The sequence below is a fragment of the Microtus oregoni genome, unplaced genomic scaffold (genome assembly GCF_018167655.1).
Source record: "Microtus oregoni isolate MIOR12 unplaced genomic scaffold, Mior012 000049F_ref0000343, whole genome shotgun sequence".
Lineage (NCBI taxonomy): Eukaryota > Metazoa > Chordata > Mammalia > Rodentia > Cricetidae > Microtus > Microtus oregoni.
This window is the reverse complement of record NW_024543223.1, coordinates 11,151,585-11,168,699: the sequence shown is the minus strand read 5'-3', so window position 1 is coordinate 11,168,699 and position 17,115 is coordinate 11,151,585. Positions and strand designations below refer to the sequence as shown.

Below are 17,115 nucleotides of genomic sequence, written 5' to 3'. Positions count from 1 at the left end.
TGACTCTTGCCTACTTTGCATACTTCATCATCTAGTTTCCTATACTCAAGGCTTGGTCCTCACTTCTACATCGTCCTGGGCCTTTCTTTCTATAAGTCATTCCCAGTTCATTTGTACATCAGAGTTTCTTCTGCATAAAATGTTTTCCCCTTTGATCTTTCCTTTCTGTTAGCTGTAGTTTGTCACTCTTGTTTCATCCAAAAAGTCATTTTAAAGTTAATGCTTTTGGCAACTCAATATCAAGGAACCACCTAGGCCTTTGTGTTGTCATTATATTCAGCAATCTGTGTAGTTTCATTGTCATATGCTACTGTTTCTTATGTGTCTTTCTACACTAAAACTAAACTTTATGAAAATTAAGAATACCATCATCTGCACAATGGATAAAAGTCTATTCATAAATTCTGTTGGAACTAGAAGTGTTTGTGGTCCATGGTGTTAGGAAAAATGATATTCATTCTTTATTTTAAAAAGTAACTTGAGGACTTTGTTCATGCATATGACATGAAAATGGTTTTTCTCAATATAGAAAATATATCTTTAGATGGCTTAAAGGCCTTCTTAGAGAATAGTACCAGTGTGAGTTTTTTAGAAACTGCATGACAATTGTATTATGCTGGGTCATGTTTGAAACAAAGTATCAATTTCATGTCATTTATTAGATTACATAAATATAAAAAAATTAGAAAGTTTGCTGTTAGAAATTTTTGTCTGCGTTGAAGTATAATTTTCATTTCTTTTTAGTGCTTTAGGCAAAATTATAACAAATAAAATGAAAATTTAGGAATGTTAACTTTTTAATGATTGCTTTAAAATTTAGCTTATACTTTATAATTATGTACCATTTTAATTTGTCATTCTCTATCTTTAATCTCTTATGTTTTCTTACTACCTGATCAATCAGCTAGCGTCTTCCCCAGCTAGCTCACATTCTGAGGCGGACAGATTGTAAACAGAGTTAACAGGGGCTGCATGGGAGCTGCCCTGGTACTGATTTATAGCTTCTTGGTTAGTGGTTATCAGGAACATGTATTGGGGGTAGGAATTATCATGCACTGGCATAGAGTGGATGGATGAATGATTTCTGCTCTTAAAGATATTAACCAGATCCTTTCCCAAATAAAGACTAATAACTCAGATTTTTAAACAATCTTCATGACAGATGAGGGCATAGAGAAGAGTGCATCAGGACTATTTAACAATGTTGAGTGTATATTCTTCCTAACAGTGATTGATTGTTCCTGGAGTACTATCTGCCCAGGAAGTGATGTTTTACATTGGGAAGTTGAAAGGTTACATTTTAACATACCCTGTAAGTTGTGTTCTCTGTACTCAGTGGGCATGTATTACAAAAATAAATACATTTGAAGTTGGAAATGTATTGATGCTCTAAATAAAATTACCAGAAGTCTTTTAAGAACATATATATATAATACATATATATGTATTACATATATACATATATAATATATACATATATTTAAAAAATAGAGTATAAGTAAAGGCCATGTAATATTTGCAGAAATATGTTTAACTATACTGTAAATTTGTTGAGACTTTGAGAATTCTTTTATGTGGACAGTAAATAGGTGAAACTACTAAATAGCTAACATTGATTCTTACCGTGAAGGGTATCAACTCCTATAAAATTTGTCATCTTCAGTATTATAGAAAATACATTTACTTAAGAAAGCTCTAATTTATAAATCATAACTCTATTGAGAACTTGTAATGTTCATTCTGTTTATAATTCTAAACGGAAGTTTTCTGCTCCTTTCCTTCTTTAGTTTATTTAATACTTTACTTCCTTTTGTAGCAATTCCAGAGCACCAGACCCAGGTGTCTTTTTAGGTGGGCCTGATGCTTCTGTTCCTGTTGCTTTTTCTTCTCTTGACATGTACATTTTTTTTAAAATATTTATTTATTTATTATGTATACAATGTTCTGTCTGTATGCCTGCAGGCCAGAAGAGGGCGCCAGACCTCATTACAGATGGTTGTGAGCCACCATGTGGTTGCTGGGAATTGAACTCAGGACCTTTGGAAGAGCAGGCAATGCTCTTAACCACTGAGCCATCTCTCCAGCCCTGACATGTACATTTTTAAAGCAAAGTTGTGATTATTTGCTTAATAGAAGTTATTGGAAGAAAGTACTTGAACATAGATGAGACATAGCCTTCTATCATGGGTCTTTGCATGTATACAGCACTTCAGGGAATGCTGGCCTATTTCAGGATTACTTGGATGACTTCTGTTTACAAATCTAGTGTGTAAACATACCTCTAGATTGGTGTAGGGATGAGAACATTAAATGACTACTGCTTTATAAGCACAATCAAACCTGATTTTTACATGACGCTTGCTTTAGTTATAGCATTTTGTTATTTTGTAGTGATTTCAGATAAGGTGCCTCAGATCATTTTAACCGTGTTGCAAATTACATAGCTGAAGAAATAGTATGTGTTTAGTTTTGTTTGCTTTGTTTTGGGGAGTTTTGTAATCATTTGAAAGCATAGTCTACCTTCTTTTTGTTCATTTTTTGTTTGTATTGTTCTGTTGTTCTTTTTTTTTTTTTATTGAGTGCCCATGAAAGCTTAAAGATACGTTTGGATCCCCTAGGTGATCAGCCTGATGTGTGTATTGGGAATTGAACTAGGGTCTTCTGGAAAAGCAGCAAATGCTCTTTTAACTACAGAGTTATCCCCTATTCTCCTATTGTTTCTTTTATGATGTAATACTGATTTTAAATTTTAGAAAAAAATTATTAAACATTGGATTAATATTAAAAACAGCTGTAAGACAGATAGCTTTGTGAAAGGGTGATTTGAACATTTTATTGATTAAAAACTAGGCCCCTTTAATAGTTTATTATTATAGCTAGCTCCTGTTTAGATTTTGTCTGCATGACTTGTCCATTGGTGAGAGTGGATTATTGAAGTCTCTACTGTCAATGTGTGAGGGTCAATATGTAATTTAAGCTGTAGTAATGTTTCTCTTACAAACTTGGGTGCCATTGTGTTAGGTCAAAGATGTTAAGAATTGAAATGTCATTTTTGTGGATTTTTTTGATGAATATTTTGTATCCTTATGTATATCTTTTGATTGGTTTTGCTTTGAATTTTATTTTGTTAGGTATTAAAATATTTAATATTTGCATACTTCTTAGGTCCATTTGCTTTGATTATCTTTTTCTAACCCTTTACTCTGATGTACTGTTTCTCTTCAATGTTAAGGTATGCTTCTTGATGCAGCATAAGGATGGATCTTGTTTTTAAATATCTTTTGTTAGTCTATGTCTTTTTATTGGAAAATTGAGACTATTGATAATGAGAGATACAAGTGACCAATGATTGTTTATTCCTGTTGTTTTGTTGCTGTTATTGGTGATAGTGTGTCTGTGTGCCTGTATGTGTGTGTGTTTGTGTGTATGTGTCTGTGTATCTGTGTGCTTGTATATGTATGTGTGTATGTGTGTGTGTGTGAGAGAGAGAGTTTTTGTGTGTGCCTCTCTTCTTTTGATTTTGTTGGTGAGAGATTACTTATTTCCTATGTTTTCATGGATGTATTTAACCACCTTAGGTAGGCATTTTCCTTCTAGCACCTTCTGAAAGACTGGATTTGTAGATATTGTTTAAATTTGACTTTATCATAGAATATTTTGGTGTAGGAGGTCCTTCTGTCTTTGTGTTGCTTCCATTGGTTAATAAAGAAACTGCTTTGGGCCCTTGATAAGGCAGAATTTAGGTAGGCAGAGAAGACAGAACTGAATTCTGGGAGGAAGAAAGCAGAGTCAGAGAGAAGCCATGGATCTTCTGCCTGAGATGAATACCAGTTAGAATCACTGGTAAGCCACTGCCACGTGGCGATACACAGATTAATGGACATGGGTTAAACTTATATGCAAGAGTTAGCCATTAAGAAGCTAGAGCTAATAGCCAAGCAGTGTTTTAATTAGTATAGTTTCTGTGTGGTTATTTCGGGTGTAAGCTAGCTGGTTGGCTGGGAAGAATAAGCAGGCTCTCCCTACTGCATATCTTCTTTTCTCTATCTATGGTGAGTGAAAACTTTGCTGGGTGTGGTAGTCTGGGCTGGCAGACTACCTTAGAGTCTTCAGCACATCTATCCAGGCCCTTCTGTCTTTTAGAGTCTTCATTGAGAAGTTGGGTATAATTCTAGTAGGACTGCCTTTATGTTACATGATCTTTCCCCCTTGCAGTTTTTAATATTTTTTGGTTTTTTCTGTATGTTTAGTATTTTGCTTTATAATGTAGCAAGGGACTTTCTCTTCTGGTCCAATCTATTTGGTGTTCTGTATGCTTATTGTACCTTCAGAGGCATCTCCTTTTTTATGTTAGTAAAGTTTTCTTCTATGATTTTGTTGAAAATATTTTCTGGGCCTTTGATTTTTCATTCTTTTCATTCCTCTATTCTATTATCCTTAGATTTTGTATTTTCATAGTGTTTCAGATTTCCTGGATGTCTTGTATCAATAATTTTTCAGATTTAACATTCTCTTTGACTGATGTATCCATTTCTTCCATCGTATCTTCATTGGCTGAGATTCTTTCTTCCATGTGTATTTTGTTCATGAAGCCTCCCTCTGTAGTTCCTGTTTGAATTCCTAAATTTTTCATTTTCAGAATTCCCTCAATTTATGTTTTTTTATTGTCTCTTTTTCTATTTTTAGGTCTTGAACAGATTTATTTGTTGTTTCAGCTGTTTGTTTTTGTTTTCTTGGCTTTCTTTAAGGGATTTATTAAGTTCCTCCAATTGTTTGTGTTTTCCTGGGTTTCTTTAAGGGATTTTAGTAATTTCCTTTTTAAGGACTCGTATCCTCTTCATGTCATTTTAAGGTCTTTTTCTTGAGCTTTAATCACGTTGGAATATTCAGGGCTTTCTGCAGTAGTATAGCTGTGCTCTAATGGAGACATATTGCCCTGGCTGTTACTGTGTTTTTATGCTAGTGTCTAGGCATCTGGGTTTAGGATGATTATAGGTGTAGGTGCTGAGTTTTTCTTTGTTGTGTGAGTGTTTTGTTTCTTGATTTTTCTTTCCTCTCTGGATCTTTGGAGAGTGTGATGATTTTGTGTTGCCTTTTTACTGGTCTGCTCAGCTGACGTATTCACAGGGAATGTTCGCTGCTTTCAGAGGCTGCATAGTTGGGATGATTTGGGAGAGGAAAGTTTGGAGGACAAGGTCTTTGCAATTCAGTGAGGATAGGGCCAGATAGGAAAGGGAGACTAGGAAGGTTTTCCACAACAGAGATGGGGATGAGACTGGGGGATTGGATCTCAGGAGCAGTAGGAGAGGTGTGGGCCACCTTCAGTTTACTTGTTGCCCTGGTAGGAGCTGCGTTTGGGTTAGCAGGGTGTGCCTGCTGGGGTTGGGGTCTGTGAAAAAGCAATGAATGGAAGGAAGAAGAAGAGGAAGATCTATGGGATCCACAGGAGAACAGGGAAGGCTGCCATGGCTGTTCTGCTGCAGAATTAGGGATTGGATCTGGGAGAACAGAGAGAGAAGAGCTCTTTGGGCAGTTTACCTGGTTTTCTGGCAAACAGGGCCTGTAGGTTAGCAGGGGGTATCTGCTGGAGTTGGGGCTGGGATAATGGGATGATTAGGGGAAGCAGATTGGAGTAGATCTTTGTCATCCTTTGGGGATGGTGTTGGCTAGAAAAGGGATACCATGCTGAGTTTCCTGCTACATAACTGGGGATGAAACTATTTTTGTTTGTTGTGATATAGAGATTGAACTCAAATCCTCAGTTGGCTTAGGCAAGTACTGTAACACTGTATTACATGCTCAGTTCTACAGATGACCCCTTTGGCTAGTTCTGTCATTCACTTGTTAAATTAAAAAATTCAAGTGACCTTTTACAGAAAAAGGTACATAATGATAGTAGATAACAACAACAATAATAATACCAACAATAATGATAAGTTTAGCAAAGACTTGCTGAATTCTTATAATTGGCCAGGTGTTTCTTGGAAATGTGGCCAGACTCAGGGTCTTTGGGAGAGTTGTAAAATTTACATACGTTTATACTTGCATATTTATATTTTATTTGAACTTGTTCCTCAACTTGAATTAAAATTATTTTATGTTTTTGAAATTTCAAATGTCTAGTCTTACAATGCAAATACAGCAACTCAGCAGATGTTTGTTTTATTATTTGAATTCTCCATTCAGTAAATATTCAACAAGTACATTGATCATTGATTTAGGTATTGGGGATACAGAAATGAACAACATACTGACAAAACCCTTCCCTTCATCTAGCTGTCTTTTCTATTGGGAAAGACAAATTTAATAAGGAAGTAAGCAAAATATATGTCAAATAATCATTAATATTATGGTGGTAGATAAAGCAGTGAAGATGAAAAAGAAAATTTGGACAATGTTTTCAAGTTCCTAATTATAGGAGAAGCGGCGTCGGCGGCTCTAGCAGAGGCAGCAGCCGGACAAGCAGCTGAGGCGGGCAGGAGCGATGGTGAAGATGGGGGCGGCGGGTGGCGGAGGCGGTGGTGGTCGCTATTACGGCTGCGGCAACGAGGGAGGCCGAGCCCCTAAACGACTGAAGACTGAAAACGCTGGCGACCAGCACGGAGGCGGCGGCGGCGGCGGCGGAGGATCCGTGGCGGCGGGTGGCGGCCGTGGGGAGAACTACGATGACCCCCACAAAACCCCTGCCTCCCCAGTTGTCCACATCAGGGGCCTGATTGATGGTGTGGTGGAAGCTGACCTTGTGGAAGCCCTGCAAGAATTTGGACCCATCAGCTATGTGGTGGTGATGTCAAAGAAGAGACAGGCGCTGGTGGAGTTCGAAGATGTGCTGGGGGCTTGTAACGCAGTGAACTACGCAGCAGACAACCAGATCTACATTGCTGGTCACCCTGCTTTTGTCAATTACTCTACCAGCCAGAAGATCTCTCGTCCCGGGGACTCAGACGACTCCCGGAGCGTCAACAGTGTGCTTCTGTTTACCATCCTGAACCCCATCTACTCCATAACCACGGATGTTCTTTATACTATCTGTAATCCTTGTGGTCCTGTTCAGAGAATTGTCATTTTTCGGAAGAATGGAGTCCAGGCTATGGTGGAATTTGACTCTGTGCAAAGTGCCCAGCGGGCTAAGGCCTCTCTTAATGGGGCTGACATCTATTCTGGCTGTTGCACTCTGAAGATCGAGTATGCAAAGCCTACCCATTTAAATGTGTTCAAGAATGATCAGGATACTTGGGACTACACAAACCCCAACCTCAGTGGACAAGGTGACCCTGGCAGTAATCCCAACAAACGCCAGCGGCAGCCCCCTCTCCTGGGAGATCATCCTGCAGAATATGGTGAGGTCAGGGGGTTCCTCTCCGTGGACTCCCGTGGCTCATGTGCCCCTGCCCGTCGTCCGCCGCGAAAATTCTCACCCGTCCTCCCTCTCTTTCCTTCCCATCCCCCAGGAGGGCCCCCCATGGTGGGTACCACAGCCATTACCATGATGAGGGCCATGCCCCCCCCCACCTCACTACGAAGGGAGAAGGATGGGCCCACCTGTGGGGGGTCACCGTCGGGGCCCAAGTCGCTATGGCTCCCAGTATGGTCATCCCCCACCCCCTCCCCCACCACCCGACTATGGCCCGCACGCTGACAGCCCTGTGCTCATGGTCTATGGCTTGGATCAATCTAAGATGAACTGTGATCGAGTCTTCAATGTCTTCTGCTTGTATGGCAATGTGGAGAAGGTGAAATTTATGAAAAGCAAGCCGGGGGCTGCCATGGTGGAGATGGCTGATGGCTATGCTGTGGACCGAGCCATTACTCACCTTAACAACAACTTCATGTTTGGGCAGAAGATGAATGTCTGTGTTTCCAAGCAACCAGCCATTATGCCTGGCCAGTCATACGGGCTAGAAGACGGGTCCTGCAGTTAAAAAGACTTCAGCGAGTCAAGGAACAATCGGTTCTCCACCCCAGAGCAGGCAACCAAGAACCGTATCCAGCACCCTAGCAATGTACTGCACTTCTTCAATGCTCCCCTGGAGGTGACTGAGGAGAAGTTCTTTGAGATCTGTGATGAGCTGGGAGTGAAGCGGCCAACCTCTGTGAAAGTATTTTCAGGCAAAAGCGAACGCAGCTCTTCTGGGCTGCTGGAGTGGGATTCTAAGAGCGATGCCCTGGAGACATTGGGCTTCCTGAACCATTACCAGATGAAAAACCCAAATGGCCTGTACCCATACACTTTGAAGCTGTGCTTCTCCACCGCACAGCACACCTCCTAATTTGCTGGGACGAGCACATCAAGCAGGAAGACATCTCTTTCCTTTATGCTGTTGGTTTTCTTTGGTTTTGTTCTGTTTTGATTTATTTTTTGCAGTTCTTGTTTCCTTTTTAAGTGCTAGTTCAGTAGATGCTTAACCACAACAGAAATGCTGGAACTCTGGAGGGGGGGAGGGGAAATGATATCTGCCAAGATTAACCTTCACTTTTTAAGATAACTGTACGTGTGATTTTTATTTTTCCCTGTTCATACATTTGTGCTGCCCATGTATCTTGGCACACATTTCAATAAAATGGTTTGGAAGCTAAAAAAAAAAAAGATCCTAATTATAGTAGAGACAGCCTGCAAAGATGACATTTGAACATAGTTGTAGAGGAGGAGAGATAGCAAGAGTCATTTGATGTTCAGAGATGAGATGAGTTCAAGTACAGGAGGACAACTGGAGCAGAGGCCCTGGGGTGTAATATTTCCTTCTGGGAGCCACAAAGCGATGAGTGTGAATGTTCCACATTTGTGCATATGTTTATATAGCTATATGTAGTAGTTTGTGTATATGTGTAATTGGCTTAGGAATAGGGTAGGAAATGAAGAGAGAACTATCCAGGAATAAAACCAGCTTTTACCTTGAGTATGATGGATAGCCACTATGTTAGCTAGTCTTATGTCAACTTGACAGAAGCTAGAGTTATCTGAAAGGAGGGAACTACAATTGAAAAAATGCCTCCATAAGATTCAACTTTAAAGCATATTCTTAATTAGTGATTGATGGGGGAGGGCCCAGGCCATTGGTGCCACCCTTGGACTGGTGGTCTTGAGTTCTGTATAAGAAAGCAGGCTGAGCCAGCTATGTGGAGGAAGCTAGTACGCAACACCTTTTCATGACTTCTGCATCAGCTCCTGCCTCCAGGTTCCTGCTGTTTGAGTTCCTGTCTTGGCTTCCTTCAGTGATGGACTACAAAATGGAAATATAAGCCAAAACCCCCTTTTCTCCCCAACTTGTTTTTTAATCATGGTGTTTCATTGCAGCAATAAAAACCCTAACTAATATAGCCACTGAGAGTTTTGAACAAGGTGAGTTAGGTAGTATTTGAAAATGAACACTGTAAAATGTGAGAATATTTGGTATTGGTTAAGAGTGAAAGCAGGGAGACCAGATGAGAGGCTTCTAATATAACGCAGGTGGGCCAGTGTAATAGTAGCAGAACTAATGAAATGTGTTTGACTTCTGGGTGTTTTGATTTCTTAATTTTGCTGTTTTTAGATTGAGTGTTTTGCCTAAATGTATGTATGTGCATCAGGTGTTTGCCTGAAGGCAAACATGAATAAAATAATCCCACACTAGCTCAGAATTGAGTATAATAAAAGGGTCCATTGACTGAAGGAAATTCCCCATTACTTTCTCCTTTTGTCTAAATAAGAGAGTTCCAAACCTAATACAAAACTATATACAATACGCACAAATATAAGTATAAAAATTAGAATTACAACCAACATAAACAATATTAAGCAAGAAACATATGCTAATTGTTTTAATAATTATTTTATCATAATGAGTCTAAGTCTTGTATTTGAAATGGCTTGGCTAAGTCATATGAGGAAAGTAACTATGACTATCTAGTCTTCAGCCCCATCGAAGACCCGAGAAGGGGGATAAGGGAGATAATATTACTTGAATAGGCAGGAAGTGTAATCAAGCAACTTCCAAAATGTATAGTAAATGACAAAGACAACTGGTTACCTGGGCAATCACCAAAAGTCTCATTTGCAATGTTGGAGCAACCAACTTTTGCTAAGGCCTAGAATAACTGACAGACCATTTTCCGAGGCAGGACCATTTTCAAAACTGTCTTACTCTGACTTGGCAAGGTTTGGTAGTCTTTTTTCTTATATTCTGCTTGTCCAGTCTGGACACTGCATTTTTTCAGTGGTCGAGGCATGGTCAGTTCCTAGTCCAAAGGCCACTTTTGCCAAGAAGAAAACAAGCTCCAAGTGGAGTGTCTTCGGTGCTCAACATTCTCTCGGGAATAGATGGGTGCTGCTAGGAGCATTAGCAGAACTCTAATGTATTTACATGCCATATCCTGCAGTTCTTTAAAGTGGTTGAAGATTACCTATCTATGCGGAATACAATTTCTTTCTATATATCTAAAGAAATTGAATAGTCTAACTACAAGTATGACAAATATGGATGACTATTGACCTATAATTCTAATACCTGTATAACTTAAAAACTAAGACTTCATATTAGAGTAGTAAATGATCTTTAAACAACTATGCAGCAAATGAGAACAATGACCTCAAAATGTAAACAATGCATTAAGTATCTTGATCAGAGATAGAAATGTATAATGCAATATGATAAATATATCCTAAAGTTATATCAATATACAAAATGTCTTAAGCAGAGGTAGAAACATGCATTCATACAATATAACAAAATAGCTTTGCCTAGGTATACAAATATTGTAAACAGAAATAGGAGCATCTTCAATATAACAAGTATAATTTCTATTTGTACCAACATACAAGAATCTATGCCATTGTAAATTATCTATAAATAATAACTCACAAGTATTCACTTTATTACTCTTATTATTAGTGTGAGTAAGCTTACACTAATCTACCTATTATCCCACCCAGTTTCCCTTTTTTTTTCTTTTTTCTTAATCGGTGGAGCATGAGACTCTTAATCTCAGGGTTGTGGGCACGAGATGAAGGCGAACACAAATAAAATAATTCCACACTAGCTCAGGATTGAGTATAATATAAAGGGGTTCTTTATTTAGGGGAAACTCACAGATCACAGGCCTCTGTATGAACCTCACAGGCCTCTGTATGAACCAGGTACAGAAACTGAAACCAGCATCCAGGTGAGAGAGAGAGAGAGAGAAGAGAGAGAGAGTGTGAGTGAGTGGGCCAGCACCTTTTTGGTACCCAAGGCCATGCCCAACCTAGTCCAGTCTCTCAAAGGCCATTTGCTGAAGGAGATTTTCCATTGTGTGCCTGATGTCAGTGAAGGTCAGAAGGAGACATCAGGTCCAATAGAACTGGAGTTATAAATGGTTGTGAGCCACTGTGTACTCAGTGCTGGGAACTGAACCTGGTCCTCAACAAGTAAGTGTTCTTAATCACTGTGCCATTTTCTGAGCCCCTTAAGCATTTCTCATATTGGTAGAGGAGAAAAGTGTAAGCTAATGGGAAAATATTAAACTTAAACTCTGGAAAGCCCAAGTTGCCTTGACTGGGAGGAGGAAGATTGTGGGAAGAATAAGTTTTGGGTAAAGTTTAAAGGTTTGGATTTTAGTGTTCTACTTGGAGGTTCTTATTAAGGGTCAATGTAAAGATATTTAACAGGTGAGGTGGATAGAGAAGTCTGGAAGACAGGGCAAATTGTATTCTATAAATAACAATCAGAGTCAACAGTATGTGAATGATACAGTCAGGAGAAAATTTACCAGTATGGAAGAAGAAAGGGTCCAGAGATTAAGCTTTGGGTGATATCATGTGGTGGTGGCGCACGCCTTTAATCCCAGCACTTGGGAGGCAGAGGCAGGCGGATCTCTGTGAGTTCGAGACCAGCCTGGTCTACAAGAGCTAGTTCCAGGACAGGCTCCAAAACCACAGAGAAACCCTGTCTCGAAAAACCAAAAAAAAAAAAAAAAAAAAAAGAATTTGGGAAAATGAAGAGGTACCAGTAAGGAAATTGAAATATGGTCAATGAAGAAAGGAAGAGAATCAGAGTGAGGTTTTCTTTCTTTCGTTTTTATTATTACTTAAAAAAATATCAATCAAAATTCCCACTCCCTCCCCTTTTCATAGTCCCCTCCCTCTCCCTCCACAGACCCTCCCCTCAACCCTCCAACCCTAAGGGAGTGCCATGCACCCCACCCTGTGGAAAGTCCAAGGCCCTCCCTTCTACATCTAGGTTGAGCAAGGTTTACATCCAAAGAGAATAGGATCCCATGAAGCTGGTATATGCAGTAGAGACACATCCCATTGTCACTATCAGTGGCCCCTCAGTCTGCCCCAGCTGTCAACCCACTTCAAAGGGGCTTGGTTGTTCCCATGCTTGTTCACTCCCAGTCCATTTGGAGTTGGTGAGCTCCCATTAGCTCAAGCAAACTGACTCAGTGGATAACCCCCTCATGGTCTTGAATTCCTTGCTCATACTCTCACTCCTTCCACTCTTCAACTGCACCTTGGGAGCTCAGTCCTGTGCTCTAATGTGGGTCATTGCTTCTGTTCCCATCTGTTGTTGGACAAGGTTTTTATGGTGATATTTAAGATAGTCATCAGTCTGACTACAGGGTAAGGTCAGTTCAGACACCCTCTCCTCTATTGCTTAGGGTCTTAGCTGAGGTCATCCCTGTGGGTTCTTGGGCGTTTTTCTAGAGCCAGGTTTCTTGCTAACTCCATAATGGCTCCCTCATCAATCAAGATATCTCTTTCCTTGCTCTCATATCTGTCCTTCCTCCATCTCAGCTATCCCATTCCCTCAAGTTCTTTTTAACCCCCCTTCTCTCCTTCCTTCTACTCTCTGCCCTCCTGCTCCCAAATTTTTGTCTGATTCTAATTTCCAGGTGGGTCTATATTATGCTTTTCTTTGGGTTCACCTTATTACTTAGTTTCTCTAGGATCCTGAACTAAGGGCTCATTGCCCTTTGTTTATGACTAGTATCCATTAATGAGTGAGTACATACCATATTTGGTTTTGGGTTACCAAATGAGGTGTTTTGGTTGCCACGTATAAATGTGTTTTAAAAGAGTAATCAGCAGAAAAGGATTAAGATATGTTAATTAGCACAATTTCCAGGTTTTCAAGTACACATATGCTAACCATGATGTTGTATATTTTAAATATGTATAAAGTTTGTCTGTTGTACCTTAATGACTGGTGGAAAAGAGTTACATTAGATGGGTTTGAATTAGTATGGTGGTTTGAATGAGAAGTGTCCTTTATAGGCTTAGGCATTTGAATACTTGGTCGCTAGTTGGTGACATTGTGTGTGGAGATTTAGGAGATGAGGCCTTTTTGGAGGAAGTTTGTCACTAGAGGTGGACTTTGAGAGTATTTAGCTTGTCCTCCTTTTATTTTTTTTTCTTGTCCTACTTTTAATTTTCATCTCTGGTTCATGCTTACGGTTGATGATATGAATGATCAGCTTCCTGTTCCAGGAGCCATGCCTGCCTACTGCTGTGCCTCAGCATCACTCTGGAACTGTAAACCCAGATAAACTCTTCTCTATAAGCTACCTTGTTCACGTTGTTTTATCACAGCAACAGAAAAGTAACTCATATAGTTTATTAATACCACATAAATTTATTTAAAAGTTTATATTGCATGTGGAGGTTTTTTTAGTAGCCAAATTCATTTTAGCTTTTTTCTTTTCTTTTTTTTATACATTACATCCTGATTGCCGTTTTCCCTTTCCTTCCCTGAATCTCTTCCCCACCTCCCCTTCCCCCAAAATCCACTCTAATCTTCTGTCTCCCCTCAGAAAAGAACAGGCCTCCCAGAGACATCAACCAAACATGGTATAACAAGCCACAATAATACCAGGCATATACCATCACATCAAGGCTGGATGAGGCAGTCCAGTTGGGGAAAAGAGTCCCATAAGCAGGAAAAAGAGTCAGAGACAGCCCTGCTCCCACTATTAGAAATCCCACAAGAACACCAAGCAACTCATCCATAACATATATTCAGAGGACCTAGGTCAGACCCCTGTAGTCTCCATGATCTCTGTGAACCCCCTTGAGTCTCTTGTCAGTTGATTCTGTGGACTGGTTCTTGTGGTATCCCTGACCCCTCTGGTTCCCCTGGTCCTGCCTCCCTTTCCTTTACAGGATTCCCTGAACCCCGCCTAATATCTGGCTGTGGGACTCTGAATCTGCTCCTATCAGTTGATGGATGAAGTCTCTCTGGTCTCTTTGATGACAAATCTGCTAGGCTCCAATCCCAGAACACTCTGTAGGCAGAACAAACTGTAGGCTGAAGGCTTTGTGGCTGGGTCCCAATCCTTCTTTTTGAGGCCTTGCATGATTACAGAAGATGGCTGGGTCAGGACTCTGCATCTGCTCCCATAAATTGCTAGATGAAGTCTCTCTGGTCTCTTGATGACAATTCTGCTAGAGTAGTCAAACTCTTTTTTTTTTCTTTTTTTATTGAGAAAAGGAGAAAAAAACAAGTTTCCACCTCCTCCCAGCCTCCCATTTCCCTCCCCCTCCTCCCCCCCACGCCCCCTCCTCCCACTCTTCTCCCCCTCCCCCCACTCCTTTCCCCCTCCCTCTCCAGTCTGAAGAGCAGTCAGGGTTTTCTGCCCTGTGGTAAGACCTAGGACCTCCCACCTCCGTCCATATCTAGGAAGGTGAACATCCAAACTGGCTAGGCTCCCACAAAGCCATCACATTACGTAGGATCAAACCCCCGTGCCATTGTCCTTTGCGTCTCATCAGCCCTCATTGTTCGCCATGTTCAGAGAGTCCAGTTTTATCCCATGCTTTTTCAGTCACAGTCCAGCTGGTCTTGGTGAGCTCTCAATAGATCAGCTCCACTGTCTCAGTGGGTGGGTGCATCCCTCGTGGTCCCGACTTCTTTGCTCATGTTCTCCCTCCTTCTGCTCCTCATTGGGACTTTGGGAGCTCAGTCCAGTGCTCCAGTGTGGGTCTCTGTCTCTATCTCCATTCATCACCAGATGAAGGTTCTATGATGATATGCAAGATATTCGTCAGTATTGCTCAAGGATAGGGTCATTTCAGGTTCCCTATTCTCAACTGCCCAAGGAACTAACTGGGGACCTCAGCTTGGGCACCTGGGAGCCCCTCTAGCGTCAGGTCTCTTGCCAACCCTAAAGTGGTTCCCTTAACTAAGAATTGTGGTTCCGTGCTCCCCTGTCCAACCTTCCTTTATCCCAATCCTCCTGCTTTCCCAAGGCCCGACCTCCTTCCCTTCTAACTTTTCTCTCCCCATCTCCCCTTACCCCCAACCCACCCCACCCCAAGATCCCAATTTTCTCCCCGGCAATTTTGTCTACTTCCCTTAGCCAAGAGGATAACTATATGTTTTTCCTTGGGTTCCCCTTCTTACTTAGCTTCTTTAGATTCACCTATTGTAGACTCCGTGACCCTTATTTATGGTTAGAAACCAATTATGAGTGAGTACATCCCATGTTCATCTTTTTGGGTCTGGGATACCTCACTCAGGATAGTGTTTTCTATTTCCATCCATTTGCATGCAAAATTCGAGAAGTCATTGTTTTTTACCGCAGAGTAGTACTCTAGCGTGTATATATTCCATACTTTCTTCATCCATTCTTCCATTGAAGGGCATCTAGGATGTTTCCAGGTTCTGGCTATTACAAATAATACTGCTATGAACATAGTTGAACAAATGCTTTTGTCATATGATAGGGCATCTCTTGGGTATATTCCCAAGAGTGGTATTGCTGGGTCCAGGGGTAGGTTGATCCCGAATTTCCTAAGAAACCGAAACACTGACTTCCATAGTGGTTGCACAAGATTGCATTCCCACCAGCAATGGATGAGGGTACCCCTTCCTCCACAACCTCTCCAGCAAAGGTTATCGTTGGTGTTTTTGACTTTAGCCATTCTCACAGGTGTAAGATGATATCTCAAAGTTGTTTTGATTTGCATTTCCCTGATTGCTAAGGAAGTTGAGCATGACCTTTAGTGTCTTTTGGCCATTTGAACTTCTTCTGTTGAGAATTCTCTGTTCAGATCAGTGCCCCAGTAGTCAAACTCTTAATCCTAAAGTACAACATAAGTTTCATTATAAATTCAACTTTAAGTTGGGTATGATGACATATGCCTTTAACCTTGGCACTTAAGAGGTAGAGGCAGGTTCTTTGTGAGTTTGAAGACATTAATGTGTTCAAGGCTACTCAGTGCTACATACTGAGACTCTGTCTCATCCCACTGCCTTACCAAAAACCTCAACCCCTTCCACAAACCAAAAATAACAATAACAAAATTAACTTTAAGAAGATAGATGTTTTTTCCTAAGGATATTAATTTCATATATTTTTCTGCTGCTTTAATATATCTAATAGCCATAGGCAGTATAATATGTTTAATAGTTACATGTAGTATATGTTCCAGACATATAATCAAGACACTTAGATGCAAATATGGACTAATAGTAACTATGTGATTATGTTAAGTTACCATCTTGTTCCCCAGTTTTCATATCTGCATAGTGGAACTTATAACATTTAATACACAGGAAGATTATTGTGACAAATAAATGTACAAAGCTCCTAGAATCACCCCTGTTATGTAATATAGCTACTTGTGTTAGCTCTCATTATTGACTTTTCTATTCTATCTTCAAAATCCTGTTTTCTATTTATAAGCAATAACAGACAATTCTGCTAAATTTATGTATTTCTTTTTTCTTTTCTTCTGAGCAATGTTAAAGCTTGAACTCAAAGCCTGATGCATGGTAGATAAATACTCTATCACTGAATTGTATGTCCGAGCAGTGCATATTTTTATTATAAAGAGATTTGAAAACAAAAAGTTGGAATTTTGTGAAATATCTTTGAAAATGTAATGATTAAAATGTTAACTATAATTAATGTTTAGAAATCAAAACATTTTAGATTATAGAATAGTTTTTTAATATTAAAAATTCTGTTGTAGAGGTGATGCAGTTTTGATAGCTATTCTGAATGATGAAGGCTGCTGTACTATTGCTGTGGATTTCTATCTCAAGTTTATTTTGCTATTCAGACATGTGTCTAATGAAAAAAAGATGGTGCACAAACCACTACTTGAGTTTGAATGTGCTTCTGTGTTTGGTTGAGTTATAAATGTTATTTCTGGCT

The 17,115-nt window shown here is 40.0% G+C and overlaps 2 protein-coding genes across 4 annotated transcripts in view; both read left to right on the top strand.

Annotated features, from left to right (window-relative positions):
* Rab28 (RAB28, member RAS oncogene family) overlaps positions 1-17,115 on the top strand; it is an 89,686-nt gene that overhangs the window by 27,722 nt on the left and 44,849 nt on the right. The gene's annotated exons all lie outside the window — the stretch shown is intronic.
* Positions 6,470-8,270, top strand: LOC121436534 (heterogeneous nuclear ribonucleoprotein L-like). Its single transcript, XM_041636528.1, is given in 3 exon segments — positions 6,470-7,456; positions 7,459-7,498; positions 7,501-8,270. Coding segments are annotated over 3 exon segments (1,782 nt in total). The 5' UTR covers positions 6,470-6,484.